The sequence below is a fragment of the Mastomys coucha genome, unplaced genomic scaffold (genome assembly GCF_008632895.1).
Source record: "Mastomys coucha isolate ucsf_1 unplaced genomic scaffold, UCSF_Mcou_1 pScaffold14, whole genome shotgun sequence".
NCBI lineage: Eukaryota > Metazoa > Chordata > Mammalia > Rodentia > Muridae > Mastomys > Mastomys coucha.
In genome coordinates this window covers 73,777,183-73,793,131 of record NW_022196896.1, presented here as the reverse complement: position 1 = coordinate 73,793,131, position 15,949 = coordinate 73,777,183, and the positions used below count along the sequence as shown (strand labels likewise).

Here is a 15,949-nt window from a genome sequence, read left to right as displayed (position 1 = left end):
GCTCCATTGGTCCTTTCTCTAACTCCTTCACTGGGGACCCAAACATTCTTAAAAATATTTTAATAAGGGTGACATTAGAGTATCTTCTTTTTAAACTTACACTGCTTTTCTCTGTGAGGCGATTGATCATAAAGCATGTGTAAAGGTATATATGTATACAGCTTTGCCCAGAGATTTTCCCACCAATGTTAATCCTCAATTTTTCTTTTCCATGCTGACCTTTAAGTTTTTAAAAGATTGTGGGCAGACCTTGGATGCAAGCTCCACAGCCAGTCCCACAACACCCAGAGGAAGCTCCACTCCCAGGTGTTCTAACACACCCAGGATCAGAGGTGAGGAGGACACAACATCTGTCCCAGCACTGGGAGTAACTGGGACCAGCCAGACCAGGCACACAGGAAGTCCACCAGCCCAGTGGCTCAGGTTCCCTCACGTCTATCTGGGGTGGTGCCCTGAGCAGACCTTGGGCGCAAGCTCTGCAGCCAGTCCCACAACACCCAGAGGAAGCTCCACTCCCAGGTGCTCTAACAAGCCCAGGATCATAGGTCCCAGAATCACAGGATCACAGAGACAGCTTGACTCTGGGGAGTTCTGACACAACCAGGATCACAGGAAGGACAGGCTCCAGTCAGATTTAGCAAGGACAGGTAGCACTAGAGATAACCAGATGGTGCAGGGCAAGCATAAGAATATAAGCAACACAAACCAAGGTTACTTGGCATCATCAGAACCCAATACTCCCACCATAGCAAGTCCTGGACACACCATCACACCAGAAAAGGAAGATTCAGATATAAAAATCACTTCTCATGATGATGATACAGGACTCTAAGTAAGACATAAATAGCACCCTCAAAGAAATACAGGAGAACACAAGTAAACAGCTAGAGGCCCTTCAAGAGGAAACACAAAAATCCCGTAAAGAACTACAGGAAAACACAAACAGATGAAGGAAATGAGCAAAACCATCCAGAATCTAAAAATTGAAAGAGAAACAATAAAGAAGTCAGAAAGAGAGACAACCCTGTAGATAGAAAACCTAGGAAAGAAATCAGGAGTCATAGATGCAAGCATCACCAACAGAATATAAGAAATAGAAGAGAGAATCTCAGGGGCAGAAGACACCATAGAAAACATTGACATGACAGTCAAAGAAAATGCAAAAAGCAAAAAACTCCTAACCCAGACCATGCAGGAAATCCAGGATGCAATGAGAAGACCAAACCTAAGGATAATAGATAGGCATAGAAGAGAGTGAAGACTCCCAATGTAATGGGCCAGCAAATATCTTCAACAAAATTATAGAAGAAAACTTCCATAACCTAAAGAAAGAGATGCCCATGAACATAAAAGAAGCCTACAGAACTCCAAATAGACTGGACCAGAAAAGAAATTCCTCCTGTAACATAATAATAAAAACATCAAATGCACTAAACAAAGAATTTTAAAAGCAGTAAGGGAAAAAGATCAAGTAACATATAAAGGCAGGCCTATCAGAATTACACCAGACTTCTCACCAGAGACTATGAAAGCTAAAAGATCCTGGACAGATGTCATACAGACCCTACATGAACACAAATGCCAGCCCAGGCTACTATACCTAGCAAAACTCTCAATTACCATAGCTGGAGAAAACAAGATATTCCATGACAAAACAAAATTTACACAATATCTTTCCACAAATCCAGCCCTACAAAGGATAATAGATGGAAAACATCAACATAAGGAGCAAAACTACACCCTAGAAGAAGCAAGAAAGTAATCTTTCAACAAATCCAGGCAAACCTAATTCCACTTCATACAACAAAAACAACAGGAAGTAACAATTACTTTTTTTAATATCTCAATATGAAAATTACTATTACCAACTTATCCTAAGTAGTTGAAATCTAAAAATATGAGGAATTAGAAATTTGTTGATTGTCATCCAATGGTGTCTCTAATTTGGTAATTGGAGAAATGGGTCCAATATTGTACAATCCATATACACTTTCAGCTTGTTTGTTCACAACAGTGTCTTGCTGTGTACAACATAATGGTCTTGAAATCTTGCTTCTCCTATCTCAGCCTCTCTATTAGTAGTATTGTTTATTTCATTTTTTTACACTATACTATGGTTTTCAGAACAGCTTACATATTTCAAAAGTATTTATACAGCCAAAAGAAACGTGGACAATTAAATTGGGAGGGGGCTTGTAAGAGAACAATAAAAGAGTGAGACTGAATGCTTTGCTTGACGTTTGTAACTCTTGTATCAAGTTTGAAGAAGAGGACTTTATACATTACTCTTTCTCTGAGATGAATGCTTTTCCAAATTATCACAGCCAATGAACCAGATTCTACCCTCACCTAATGTCTGTGCCACCCTCCAAGCAGAACCATTGTTCATTGAAACAGTTGATGAATGACTTCATGGATTAACCATCTTAATACACACACCACTCCTTAAATGAATGTAACCTGTTCTCTGTGGGCTGAGAATAAAGTCATTCACTCAAGTCAAATAGTTTTGACCATAGCAGGAAGTCTGTATCCAAAAATTGTGCCCACAATTCATTCCTTGGAGCAGCAGAACTGTCAACTCTCAGCTTAGCTACGACCTTTGGTGATATGAGGGTCATTGAAGTACGGTCTTATTACAATGAAATCCAACGTCTAAAAATTGTTCTTATTTTGGGCTTGTACCACAGTAAGAGGCAAGATTTTAAGATCTACTAAATACAAAACAAAAAAAAAAGACTTTATATATTAATGTTCATTTAAGAAAATACTAGTAGTGATGATGTATTATTTTGAAATATACAGTTAATATGTTTGGAGTAATTTAAAATTTATATTGAGAAAAATGTATGTATTTTCAGTATTGCTCTAGACAAGCATCTGCATAAGACTGTTTAATTGATTTTTGTTTTATATGAAACAACTTTTATAATACTCATTTTTAGTTATAGTATTTTATAAATTTTAAAGAATATGACAAAAAAGATATTGTACGTTTTGAAGGGTGGGTCTCTTGGAGGAGTTTGGGTACAAAAGGGAAACACAAATGTGATTTAATTCTATTTACTTAAAGTATGTTTTTGAATGTTAACAAATTCAGATAAATTGAAATCATGTAACTTTTCTCATAATGCAATAAAACTTAAAAAAAAGAAAAAATAGATAAAAAAGAAGATTGTATGTGTGTGTCTGCCCATTCCCATGGAGACCAGAAAAAGGCATTGGATCCCCTGGAACTAGAGTTACAAGCAGTTGTGACCCATCTGATATAATTGCTGGGGGCCAAATTGGAGTCCTCTGTTACAGCAGTGAATGCTCTTGAACCATCTCTCCAGCCTCGCAGTTTTTTAAGTTTAATTATAGTTTTTGTATACTACATTTGTAAAATTCTGTTTAAATGTTGGAGTTAGAATCAGAATTGTAGATGTCAGATATGACTAATACTATTGTTTAGGTATTATGAATTACATAATATCCCAAGAAAAAGTGTCCCCTTGTGTGGGAGAAGCACGGGTTACTGTTGGCAACACATTCCGTTTTACAAATACCCTTTTCTTTTTACCTCTTCTCTTCCTGAGTACAGGTGGTAGCAGAGCCGCTGGATGGTTCCCAGTGTGAGAAAGGCCTCTGGAATCCCAGCTCTAGAGTGAGCCAGGCTAGCTATTAAATTACCTAGAATTAAAATAAAGAAAAGCTCTGATATTATCTAAAACTGATAACTGATAGATTGCTTTTTGTTCACATGTGCATTTCATTGTAAGAGATTGAAGCTCCAAAACCAAAATGAAGAAGTAAGAAAAAGTGGACATGTAAACATTGGACAACCGTTCCCTGTAGCTGATCGCTTTTCCATGTGAATGTACTAAGATTTACACAGGTTTATTTATGTAAGAATGAGAAAATTTTAATGTTGGAAGCTTTCTGTCTTCTAATGCTTCAAAATATATTTACTCTTTTTTTGGTTATTAAGATTGTTTTTATTTGGGCTGGTGAGATGGCTCAGTGGGTAAGAGCACCAGCCGCAGGTTCAAATCCCAGCAACCACATGGTGGCTCACAACCATCCGTAATGAGATCTGGCGTCCCCTTCTGATGCGTCTGAAGACAGCTACAGTGTACTTATAATAATAAATAAATCAAGCAGGCCAACCGGAGCAAGCAGAGGTCCTAAAAGTCAATTCCCAACAACCAGATGAAGGCTCACAACTATCTGTACATCTACAGTGTGTACTCATATACATAAAATAAATAAATCTTTAATAAAAAAGATTGTTTTTATTTATTTTAAGTATATAAGTGTTTTTCTTGAGCCATATCTGTGCACCATATCTATTTCTTGAGACACAATGGTCAGTGCATAATAGAATTCTTACTTTATAGTCTAAACATCATTAAAAGTTCAAAATAATAATTAGAAAAGCAGAAAGGCCATGTTGAGAGATATTGTTCAGTGAGCAGAATGGATGCCCATTGATCCATGCAGATATGGATGTTCAGTATTTACAGGTAGCATAATTTGAAACTATGAGACAGGGAATCAGACATATTTTAGTATTGTCGAGATTCTAATCTAAAATATTTTATAGTCTTAGACTATGTCATTAGATTTTATTGGGTTTTTTTTTTGTTTGACTTATTGTTTGCTTGTATTTTTAGATATTTCTTACCTGTCAAGACAATAGTAGGAGTTTTAGCTGAATACAGACTGTTAGCTAAAATAGTAACACCTCTTGCAGACAAAGTAATATGGTCCATGTCTATAATGACTTTAGCCAATACGACAATCTAAGAGAGAAAGAACATAGAAGTGGTGAACATGTGCTACTCAGATTTTCTTAATCATTTATGATTTGGGGGAATTTTTAGTGAGTCATGGGAACATTTGGTGGACTCTACTAGAGGAGATGGAGAGGTAGCAAGCACAGGTTACATTACATTCCCTCCCCCAAACGGTCACAACAATGACTATGACAGGCCATATCATTCTTTCTACAGTCCTTGCAACAGTTGTCCTTGAATTACAAGAGAAGTACTTAGTGAGGCTTAGGTTAGAAAAGCTCTGAAGAAAAGCATAAGACACCAAGGACCCTAAATACTGTTCAGGGTGCAAGAAGCCATGCAAGCAACTCAGAGTCTGCAATTAGACTTGTTTTCAATGCAGCCGTGTTTCTCTACATAGTTCTTGATGTGATTAAGACACTTGCCTGCTGGCATCACAGGGTTGTTACAGACATCAAATGTAACCTAAAAAAAATTCCATATAAAGAAATCCTAGTTGGGCAGTGGTGGTGCATGCCTTTAATCCCAGCACTTGGGAGGCAGAGGCAGGCAGATTGCTAAGTTTGAGGCCAGCCTGGTCTACTGAGTGAGTTTCATACAGCCAGCGCTACACAGAGAAACCTTGTCTCAAAAAAAAAAAAAAAAAAAAAAAAAAAACACAAAAAAAGAAAAGAAAAGAAAGAAATCATAATAATGGACTTTTCATGAGGTAGAGGGGCTAATGCACAAAGTACCAAATTTTATAAATTAATAAACATTTTTCTAGATCCCCAGTGAAGAAGTGTTCACTACAACATACTTGCCAATATGAAATGTTGGAATTGATTCATGTACCTGAAATGCTGCCATTGCCCTCTCTGTTTCAACTTTGGATTGAAGAAAAGGCTCAAAAATAGATAAGGTTATCATTCCAGTTTCCAATATTAAGTACTGTTGAAAACGATTATTGAAGGCAAAAAGGGATATTGCATAACCTGCTCTCAAGGAGATTTCCTAGAAAAGAAAAAACACCAATGAGTTTTATTTGCTTCATCACATGTTGAATAGTAACTCACTGGCTCTTGAGTTACTATTAAACATGCATTGTATTCTTAACAGGAAGAGAAATGTGACATTGTTAGGGGAAATTTTTAAAGAAACATAATTGCCTAATGTTAACTGTCTTAGAAAAAGCTCTCTTTATCATAGAGCTTCTCAGAAGCCTCACGATAGTGTTGGATAAGAAGGGGATGGCTGGGAATGGAAAGGCATAACATTAAGTTAAATGCTCAATTAATGACAGATTGGGGGTTTATCACCAAGCATAAAATTGCTGCATATCTTCCTTGGAAAATTTGATTATCGTACCAGTACACAATCATGACCTACAAAGAGACATTTTGTATATTCTCTTAAATAATACACTTGCGTGCTGCCACGAAAAGTGCTCGGTTACAAGTAATACTGTCTTCTTAGAGCCATCCCCCTGTGTGAGCACACGAGGTTCTGTGAAGGGCCTACCTTATCTTTGGAGTGAAGAAGATAAAGGACATCAGAATACTCAAATCCCTCATTTTCTTGTAATTCTTTCTGTAGCAAATCATTCCCTAGGACGATGCATGCCAATGAAAATGCCACTTCAACCTAAAGATGTGGTTTTTCAGAAATTATCTTCCTTTCACAGATCACCAAAGACTATATTTCACTATGTAAATATACATACTAGATAATGGATATATGGTTACAAAGTGTTTTAAAGCATGGTCATTGAGTATAGTTCTCTGACTACTCTTTAAAGACTAACACAGCTTCTGCAGGACTGTTCCTCATAAATTTTAATGGCCAGAAATATCCATCTCCTCTGTGTCCAGAGATAACCACAGGTTTCCTTCTGAGGATGCCAGGGGTTGGGGTGGGGTTCCCAGGGCATGTACAGAGATGCAATCCTGATCCTACATAGGAAGTCGAATCCCTTCCACTTCTAAACATAATTTTTAAGTGTTTGCTGGCATGGGTTTAAAAGCTGCTTTAGGTTGCTGATGACCATGGGGCTGTCGATGTGTAAGGGACCACCTAAGAATTTAAGCAAAGTTTTATAAAAGTAGCATCAAGGCAGAGTTGTTTTCTTCAAGTTTTTAGAGTTGTTTAATTTAGCTATCTTCTGTTAGGAATCTGAACCATGTTCATTGCTGGATGTAACAGGCAGCTTTTGAAAGGGCTATATTATGCCTTTCTTGAGGTTCCACCGTACATCAATCAGAACAGCTAAGATCAAAACTCAGGTGACAGCACATGTTGGTGAGGGTGTGGAGAAAGAGGAACACCCCTCCACTGCTGGTGGGATTGCAAGCTAGTACAACCACTCTGGAAATCAGTCTGGAGGTTCCTCAGAAAACTGGAATAGATCTACCTGAAGACCCAGCTATACCACTCTTGGGCATATCCCCAAAAGATGCCCCACCATGCCACAGGGGCACATGTTCCACTATGTTCATAGTGGCCTTATTTGTGATAGCCAGAAGGTAGAAAATCCCAGATGTTCCACAATAGAAGAATGGCTACAGAAAATGTGGTTCATTTACACAACAGAATACTACTCAGCTATTAATTATGAGGACATCACGAGTTTTTCAAATGGATGAAACTAGAAAAATACTATCCTGAGTGAGGTAACTCAGACCCAAAAGGACATGCATGGTATATATTCACTAATAAGTGGATTTTAGCCAAAAAAAAAAAAAAAAAAAAAAAAAAAAAAAAAAAGGACAGAATACTTAGGATACAACCCACAGAACTCAAGAAGATTAACAAGCTGAAGGGCCCATGTAAGGATGCCTCAATGCCACTTGGGAGGGAGAAGAAAGTAATCACAAGATAGGGGAAGGGAGGGAGGAACCTGGGTAGGAAAGGGGACAGGGAAGGGAAGAGGGAAACATGATCAGGCATTGTGGGGGACAGGACTGAAGTCCTGAGGGCCAGCATAATGAATGGAAACAGGCAACCTCAGGAGGTAGAAGGTGGGAGGACCAGAGATCTAGAATGTACCAGAGATCTGAGAGGTGAGAGACTCTCAGGACTCAAAGGGAGGGACCTTAGATAAAATGTCCTACAGTGTGTAGAGTCCACCTCCAGTAGAAAGACAGGGCATCAAGTGAGGGATGGGGTTGCTATCCCACAGTCAAAAACTGACCCAGAATTGTTCCTGTCCATAAGAACTGCAGGGACAAAAAGGAGAAGAGACTGAGGGAAAGAAGATACAGTGGACAGCCCAAATTGGAATCCAGGTCAAGGGAAGGCCCCACAGCCTGACACTATTGCTAATACTACTCTGTGCTTACAAACAGGAACTGCCCTTCAAAAGGCCCAACAAGCAGCAGAAAGAGTCAGATGCAGATATTTTCACCCAACCACTGGACAGAAGCTGGTAACGCCTATGGTCGAATTAGAGAAAAGCTGAAAGAAGCTGAGGAGGAGGGCGGCCTTTATAGGAAGACCAGCAGTCTCAACTAATCTGGACCCCCCAAGATCTCTCAGACACTGAGACACCAACCAGGTAGCATACACCAACTGATATGAGGCCCCCAACACATGTACAGCAGAGGACTGCCAGTTGAGGACTCAGTGAAAGAAGATGCACCTAACCCTCAACAGACTTGAGGCTCCAGGGAATGCAGAGGTGTGGTGGAGTGGGGGTATGGGAAAAGAAAAAAGAAAAGGAAAAGAAAGAAAGAGAGAGAGAGAGAGAGAGAGAGAGAGAGAACAGAAGAAAGAAAAAAGAAAGAAAAAGAAAGACAGGAAGGAAGGAAGGAAGGAAGGAAAGAAAAGGAAGAAAGAAAGAGAGAGAAAGAAAGAAAGGAAGGAAGGAAGGTAGGAAGAACAGAAAGAGAAGGAAGAAGGAAAGAAGGGAAAGAAAGGAAGAGAAAGAAAAGAAGAAAGAGAAAGGAAGGAAGGAAGGAAGGAAGGAAGGAAGGAAGGAGGGAGGGAGGGAGGGAGGAAGAGAAAAGCATAACTATTGTGAAATGTGCTGTCCACTGTAGAGTCTAATTTTCAGGAAAGTGACTGAATGTATCTAGATTATAGTTTAACAAGTTTAGAAATTTTTGAAAAAATGGATAAAATGGAAGTTTTCCATAGTCTTATGAAATATACTTTAAAGGTCTATATAGCTTATACTTACCTTTATTTTCCACTGAACTATTGCAATTAAATCATCCCTTTTGTATCCTGAAAGGGGGGGCAAGTGTCTTACAATATCTTTTCTTATAATGTGTCTATAAAAGGAAATATTACTATTCATTAATATGTTAATCTGTATTTTTCTATTTCTCATATCTTGAAAGACCCTATATGATATGTCTTTTGCAATATAACTATAAAAGGCAATATTTCTATTCATTCTCACATTATTCTATATATATATTTCCTCATCACTAATAGAGCTCCTGGCAAATATGAGAAGAAAATGCATTGTATTTTTTGTTGTTATAATTTCCCTCTAGGCCACCTAAAAATTCCTGAATGTCTATGGCTTTGGTAAAGGGTTTGAATTGATGCTGGCTTATTAAGGGAATGGATGGAAGAGTGACTAACTCTCAAAGACCATATAGTAATTTGTTATAATCCAGCCTTTAGCACACTGGCTAATAATCAGCCCATACTGTGCTGAGAAACAGTGCCATGCAATGCACTAACTGAGGAAAAAGGAAGCTATTCTGTGAATACACAGTAAATGGCTAAAGAGAAGTAGCTAACGAATAAGTGTGTAAGACTTTCATGTCATATTTGAAAAAAGGATTTACTACACTAAACTTTTCTCCTTAAAAATTTTAGATTTTTGTTTTAAAAGTTAAGTTGTTATTCTTGTAAACTTGCATAATTTAAGATACAAATTATTTGTAAAGGTGTTGTATATATTGCATTTACTGTGTCAGAAACATTTAAAACCTTAATATATACCTTAATGTTAGCTGAAGGATGATTTCTTAGTAGCTGAATAAGCACTGGAAAGGCATTCTCCTCTACAACAAATTGTTGACTCATGGGATTGCTCGTATGGGCCACACCTGTAAGACTCTCATAGGTCAATGAGGTCATGGTTTTGTTTCATATTGTAAATTGTAGCATCAAACTTAGCTTGATTTTGGTTGACAAACTATCTTAAGGTAATATGGCTAGCAAATTTTAAGAACATGGTATATTGACACTATTTCAATACTTCTGCTTTAATTCTTTAAAGGGCAGAATGAATAAGCATGGAAAATTCATTATTAGAATTACAAATGGTTTTATAATAGAGACACAGCACATAAGGTTGAAAATTGCTACATTGCCAAAGAATAACAGTCTGCATTGTTTAAAAGTACAATATCCTGATAGTCAAGTTTATAGTTATTATTTCCTATTAAAAGTTTCTTAATCAAAAAAATGACCAATCACTAAGTTAAATTTTCTAGTTTTCTTAAATTGCATATAGTAATAAGATAAACATAATGTCTTTATAACATTCTATACTTTAAGTTGCAATCTTATATCAGGAGAAAAGTTAATCTAATCTTTGTGAATATGCATAAAATTATAATTTTGTTTGGCCAAGGAATGCCATTACAAATATTGTAGTTTTTTATACTTAAATATAGTATAAATATATTTATTTGTACACTATATAAATATAGCAAGCATATTTAAGTATTTAGGCTTAAGTTTAGGCTTCTTTAAACATTGAAAAAGAACCAACCACATATTATTATTTGGAAAGTTTAAATTAACTAGGGAGAGTAGAATGAGCAATAGCCATTTTATTTTTTTCTCCTCTTATTTCCTTCACCACCCCCATATAAGTACAGTTGTTAGGTGGATGATCAAGCAAAGAAAAGAAGGAAAGAAAGAAAGAAAGAAAGAAAGAAAGAAAGAAAGAAAGAAAGAAAGAAAGCTAGGTAGAGGTAGTGTATATATACACATATATATATACATATATGTTACCATTTACTAGATTTGTTTAATTTGTGTGACTATATATATGTATGCTTATGTGCCAGCTGGAATTACAGGCAGGATGCTAATAGTATGGATGCTACAAACCAAACTAGGTCCTCTGGAAGAGCAATAAACTGACTCAACAACTGAGCCATCTCTTTAACAGCCATTTACTAGAATTTTATTATAAGAATATATATCATGGATTCCAGCTATGAAAGAGATATTATTTTCTAGATTATTTAGTTCTTATACTAGTTAATGACCTTCTACAGATATTTTTCATGAGCAAGGCATTAAAATGGACCTACTAACTTCAACATCTGGGTACTTTTAAGAAAATACAATTACATGGAGAAACAAGCGTGCACAAAAAAAAATCTTCTCTTCTGTTGTTTGCAAGACATCTACAGACTCTACTTTAACTTGTTATCGTCAGCAAAGAACCCAAATTTTATTGATAGATCAATCACTAAATGTTCTGCAACTTTTTTCGTGATCCCTAAAATGTCAGTTCTTTTGCAACAAAGGCCATTTTATATAAACAAAGAATTATTTTTATAAATAAACAAGAATTGAAAAAATATAATTGAATGTTTACCTTAAGAAATTTATGGCTCTTGACATTTTAAACTTATCTTAAAATAAATGGAATTATATTCAGTTCAAAATATTCAATTTCTCATTGTCTTCATTTTCTATTTTACTCTGAACTCAAAGAGCAAGACAGATATGAAATTCTTAATGTCACCATTTTAATTGATCAAGTTTATTTAAACTATTTGTAAATCTTTGAGATCTCTTCTAGCATGAATAGTGATAAAGAAACAATTACTACTTCTCTACCCAAGTCTCTTACTTTTCTCATAGTATTTAAGAAGTTGAGATTGTATACAAACCAATACAAATGGACCCCACTGCTCTGATGACGCTCAGAAGTGTGCCTTCTGCTACCTTGTTAATCCTCAGCAGGCGAACCAGTGGTGCAATGCCGTTACCTTCACATATTTGATTCTGATGCATCCTACTGTCCTTACTTAGAGCTATGACTGCTTCACCTCCTGGTAACAAAAAGTAAGAGGTGGGTATGCACTTTGGTGTCTACTACATCAGCAATTATGCAAAAAAAAAAAAAAAAGCAACTTACCTACATACTGCATCTTAGCTGATGGTGACAAAAGCATGTTTATTATGAAGTTGTATCCAATCTGCTCTGCCATATACTTCTGTTGTTTCAATGTTTGTCCTGCCAAGGCCCAAAGTGCTATGGCTCCTTGCTCCTTAACATCTATTTGAAAGGCCTGTTAAAACACAAACATGGCATTCATTCAGTGCATGTGTACTGAACATGTTACAGAATATGCATTCAGAATTTTGACTTTGCATTCTTCAATACAATTCAAAATAAAATAAACCATCTAAACGATTGGAGAGGCAATGATAAAATCCCTACCTTTAGAAGTTTTAGGAGGTCCTTAGTTAATTTTCTTTCCAGAAATGCCTTCTGGATAAAAGGATTGCAATTTGCCAGTGACTCCACAGCCATTGCACCTTTCACTTGGACACTGAGCTGCTTCCCTTTAAAGAGATCTACCAGGGGAGGGATAGCGCCCTCCATTGCTATAGCATCCTGCACGTCCTTATTGTCACGACCAACCTCAGCGATTGTAGCTGAGGACACCGCCTTCAGCACATCTTCAGAAGAGTGAAGAATAAGGAAACAAGTCATTGAAAATGTAAATATGCTACATTCCTACATGCTTCTACGTATTACAAAATCAAAGAAAAATTTAGAAAACAAAAATAATAAATAATAATAAAAATAATAAACTGTTAGGTTGTCTTGTTCACTACTTCTTATAGAGATACTTGGCCTATTTAGATAATTATAGACATATTCAATGTAATTGTACTACAAGTGAATTGTTTTTTACATTCTTTTATGAACATAAATGTCACAAACGCCTTCTAAATATTTCATCAATGGTCAAATTACATTGAAAATGAATGTTGCTTCAAACTTTTCACTGTTTTAAATAATTCCAGGAGAATTTTTCTTAACATGTAAATATTTACCAGTTCATTTTCCTTTAGCATAGAGTCTCGAGAATTACTGGGATAATTCAGTACATTTCAATAAATTGTTTTCTATAAGGATCAGTAACACGTTATTCTTTCATAATCAGAGCTCAGGCAAATGAATTTGACTTTGTCTTCTTCAAGATAAATATTATCATTAAAAATAAATACATGAAACTTGCTAACTTGTTAGACAAAAAATGGCATCTCATTTATTTTGTTCTTAAAATTTATAGAAAATTTTAAGAGTGAACTTAAATACTTTACCTGCACTTAGCAATTTACCTGCACTTAGCAGTTACATTGATTTTAGATATGTATCTATCTGCAACTTAATTTTGCTTCCTCTATCCATCTGTGTGTGTGTGTGTGTGTGTGTGTGTGTGTGTGTGTGTGTGTGCACGCGCGCGCTATTCAGCCCTAGCTAGCTTGAAACTCACTACACAGGCTAAAATGGCCTCAGACTCACAGAGATCCACCTGGCTCTGGCTCCCTCACGCTGGAATTGAAGGAGTGTACCACTGTGCCAGGCTACAATTTAGTTTTTTCCATTTGTGGTGGAGCACACAGGTTTTTACACCCACAGATCATCAGGGAAGCCAGGAATTTTAAGCACACAGGATTGTCCTTTTAATGGAAGGGACATATAACATATTTCTCCCTTCAAAAAGTTGGGGATGGAGGCGATTAATAACTTGGTGATCTGTATTAGCTATAGGGTTAGGCCATGTCAAGCTCCTACAACCAGTACTGAAGGAGGCTTATAGCCCAAATGCCCTCTATACTGTTTGTATGCTTGAGACCATGCCAGATCCTTCCTTATAGCCCAAATGCCCTCTACACTGTTTGTATGATTGAGCCCATGTCAGATCCTTCCTTAGGCTTTGAAGCTAATACATATAGCCCATCTCTAGAACCCATCTTCTTGGGAAAAAATGACACGTACTTTGAGTTACATTTTGATGTAGTTATGCTTCCTTGTGCACAAGGGCTTGTATTACACCAGGAAACTTTTTTCCAAATTATTCTTTGTTTAAATAGGATGGCAAGAAACCACCTGGCTGGCATCAGACCCCTGAAGTTTGATCCAACCTGGCTGACTAAGTTAGGCTAAACTGAGATTTCCTTTGTCTCTTCCTGGATCCTTTTGCTGTTGAGCATGATGCACACAAGGAATCCACACACATTTGAGGATATGTGTAGCATATAGATACACAAAGCAATCAGTAAATGCAATACTTTAATCATATTGTATCTGCTATCCTGTAATGTCCTCTTTAACACTTTTCTCTCAGATTGAGAGCATGCATTTCATTTATGATGTCTATATTTTCTTTAATCTACAACCGTGCTTTAGTCTTTACCTGTGCTGACTTGGGCTTTTGAAATGTATATTAGTCACTTATTTTAAACCTCAGTTCAGGTTTATTTAATGTTTCTTGTAACTCAAGATATGCACCACCATGCAGGACATTTTAAAAGTGACAGTATGTTCTTTAATGGCAGTTCATATAGTGTTAAATGATGTTCAGCTGTTTTCATTAGTGATATTAATTGAGATGCCCCAGTTTCTGTACTGCTTAGTTGCTATGATTGCCTTACTTCTAATTAAAAAAAAAACAGTACTTTAATATTGTGTAAATAAGCCAGACACACCTTTAATCGCAGCACTTGGGAGACAGCTGGATCTCTGTAAGATCTAACCTAGACTTGTCTACCCAATGACACCTTGTCTCAATAATAATAATAGTAATAATTATAATTATAATGTCTTCATCAACATTTGCCACCAAAACTGAGCAAAAATTTTCAATTTTCCCTGAACCAATCTTAAAATTTTATAAAATATTAGTTTGCCAAATCAACCTTCCTTTCTCAAAAAAAAAGTAAAACAGAAATCATGAACCCACTTAGAGACTATTTCCTTTGTTATTGTTGTTGTTTTATATCAAACAACTTTTTTTTAGGTTTTTTTTGGTAGATATTTTCTTTATTTATATGTCATATGATTTTTCCTTTCCCAGTTTCACCTCCAAAAAACAAACAAACAAACAAAAACAACAAGAACAAACCCCTGTTACCTTCCCCCTCCCCATGCTTGCCACCCCACCCTCTCCAACTTATTGGCCCTGGCATTCCCTTACACTGGGGCACAGAACCTTCACAGGGCCAAGGGCCTCTCCTCCCATTGATGATTGACTTTGCAATCCTCTACTATACACATGCTGCCAGAACAATCAGTACCACCATGTATAGTCCTTGGTTGGTGGTTGAGTCCCTAGGAGCTCTGAGGGTACTAGTTCGTTCATATTGTTGTTCGTCCTATAGGGCTGCAAACCCTACAGCTCCTTTGGTCCTTTCCCTAACTCTTTCATTGGGGACCCTGTACTCAGTTCAATGGATGGCTGTGAGCCTCCACATCTGTATTAGTCAGGTACTGTCAGAGCCTCTCAGGAGATAGCTATATTAGGCTGGCTTGTCCTTCCCTCAGTCTCTACTCCATAGTTAGTCTCTGCAACTCCTTCTGTGGGTATTTTGTTCCCCCTTTAAGAAGGAATGAAATGTCCACCTTTTGGTCTTCCTTCTTCTTGAGTTTATGGGTTGTTCTTCCTGTATTTCAAACTTCTGGGCTAATAACCACTTAGCAGAGAGTGCATAATATGTGTGTTCTTTTGTGATTGGGTTACCTCACTCAGGATGATATTCTCTAGATCCATCTATTTCCCTAAGAATTTCATAAATTCATTGTTTTTAATAGCTGAATAGTACTGCATTGTATGGACATACCACAATTTCTGTATCTACTCCTCTGTTGAGGGACATCTGGGTTGTTTCCAGTTTCTGACTATTATAAATAAGGCTGCTGAGACTATTTTCTTAATACTCAATGACTTAGTACCTGGTTCATAGCAAAGAGAATTGGTTGTTAAAATACTGAAGCTGCGAAGACGGGAGTAGCCAGCCGGGAGGCACAGGCCCCATGAGTCTCAGGGGACTTGCAGGGCACCAGGGACAGGACAAGCCCTAGTCAGAGACACTAAGAACATCTAACACCAAAAATCAAGAGATGGCGAATGGCAAACGCAAGAATCCTACCAACAGAAACCAAGACTACTTGGCTTCATCAGAACCTAGTACTC

The 15,949-nt window shown here is 37.0% G+C and overlaps 1 protein-coding gene across 5 annotated transcripts in view; it reads right to left on the bottom strand.

Annotated features, from left to right (window-relative positions):
* The window catches only part of Ankar (ankyrin and armadillo repeat containing), a 71,120-nt gene that overhangs the window by 6,001 nt on the left and 49,170 nt on the right, over nt 1-15,949 (bottom strand). For all 5 annotated transcript variants that reach the window (XM_031367393.1, XM_031367392.1, XM_031367391.1 and 2 more), the window contains exons 14-21: nt 12,184-12,425; nt 11,878-12,031; nt 11,630-11,791; nt 9,714-9,820; nt 6,279-6,401; nt 5,613-5,771; nt 4,667-4,784; nt 3,563-3,672 (exon numbers count right to left, since the gene is read on the bottom strand). In XM_031367393.1, coding sequence (XP_031223253.1) covers nt 3,563-3,672; nt 4,667-4,784; nt 5,613-5,771; nt 6,279-6,401; nt 9,714-9,820; nt 11,630-11,791; nt 11,878-12,031; nt 12,184-12,425 — 1,175 coding nt within the window. The remainder of the gene's footprint in view (nt 1-3,562; nt 3,673-4,666; nt 4,785-5,612; nt 5,772-6,278; nt 6,402-9,713; nt 9,821-11,629; nt 11,792-11,877; nt 12,032-12,183; nt 12,426-15,949) is intronic.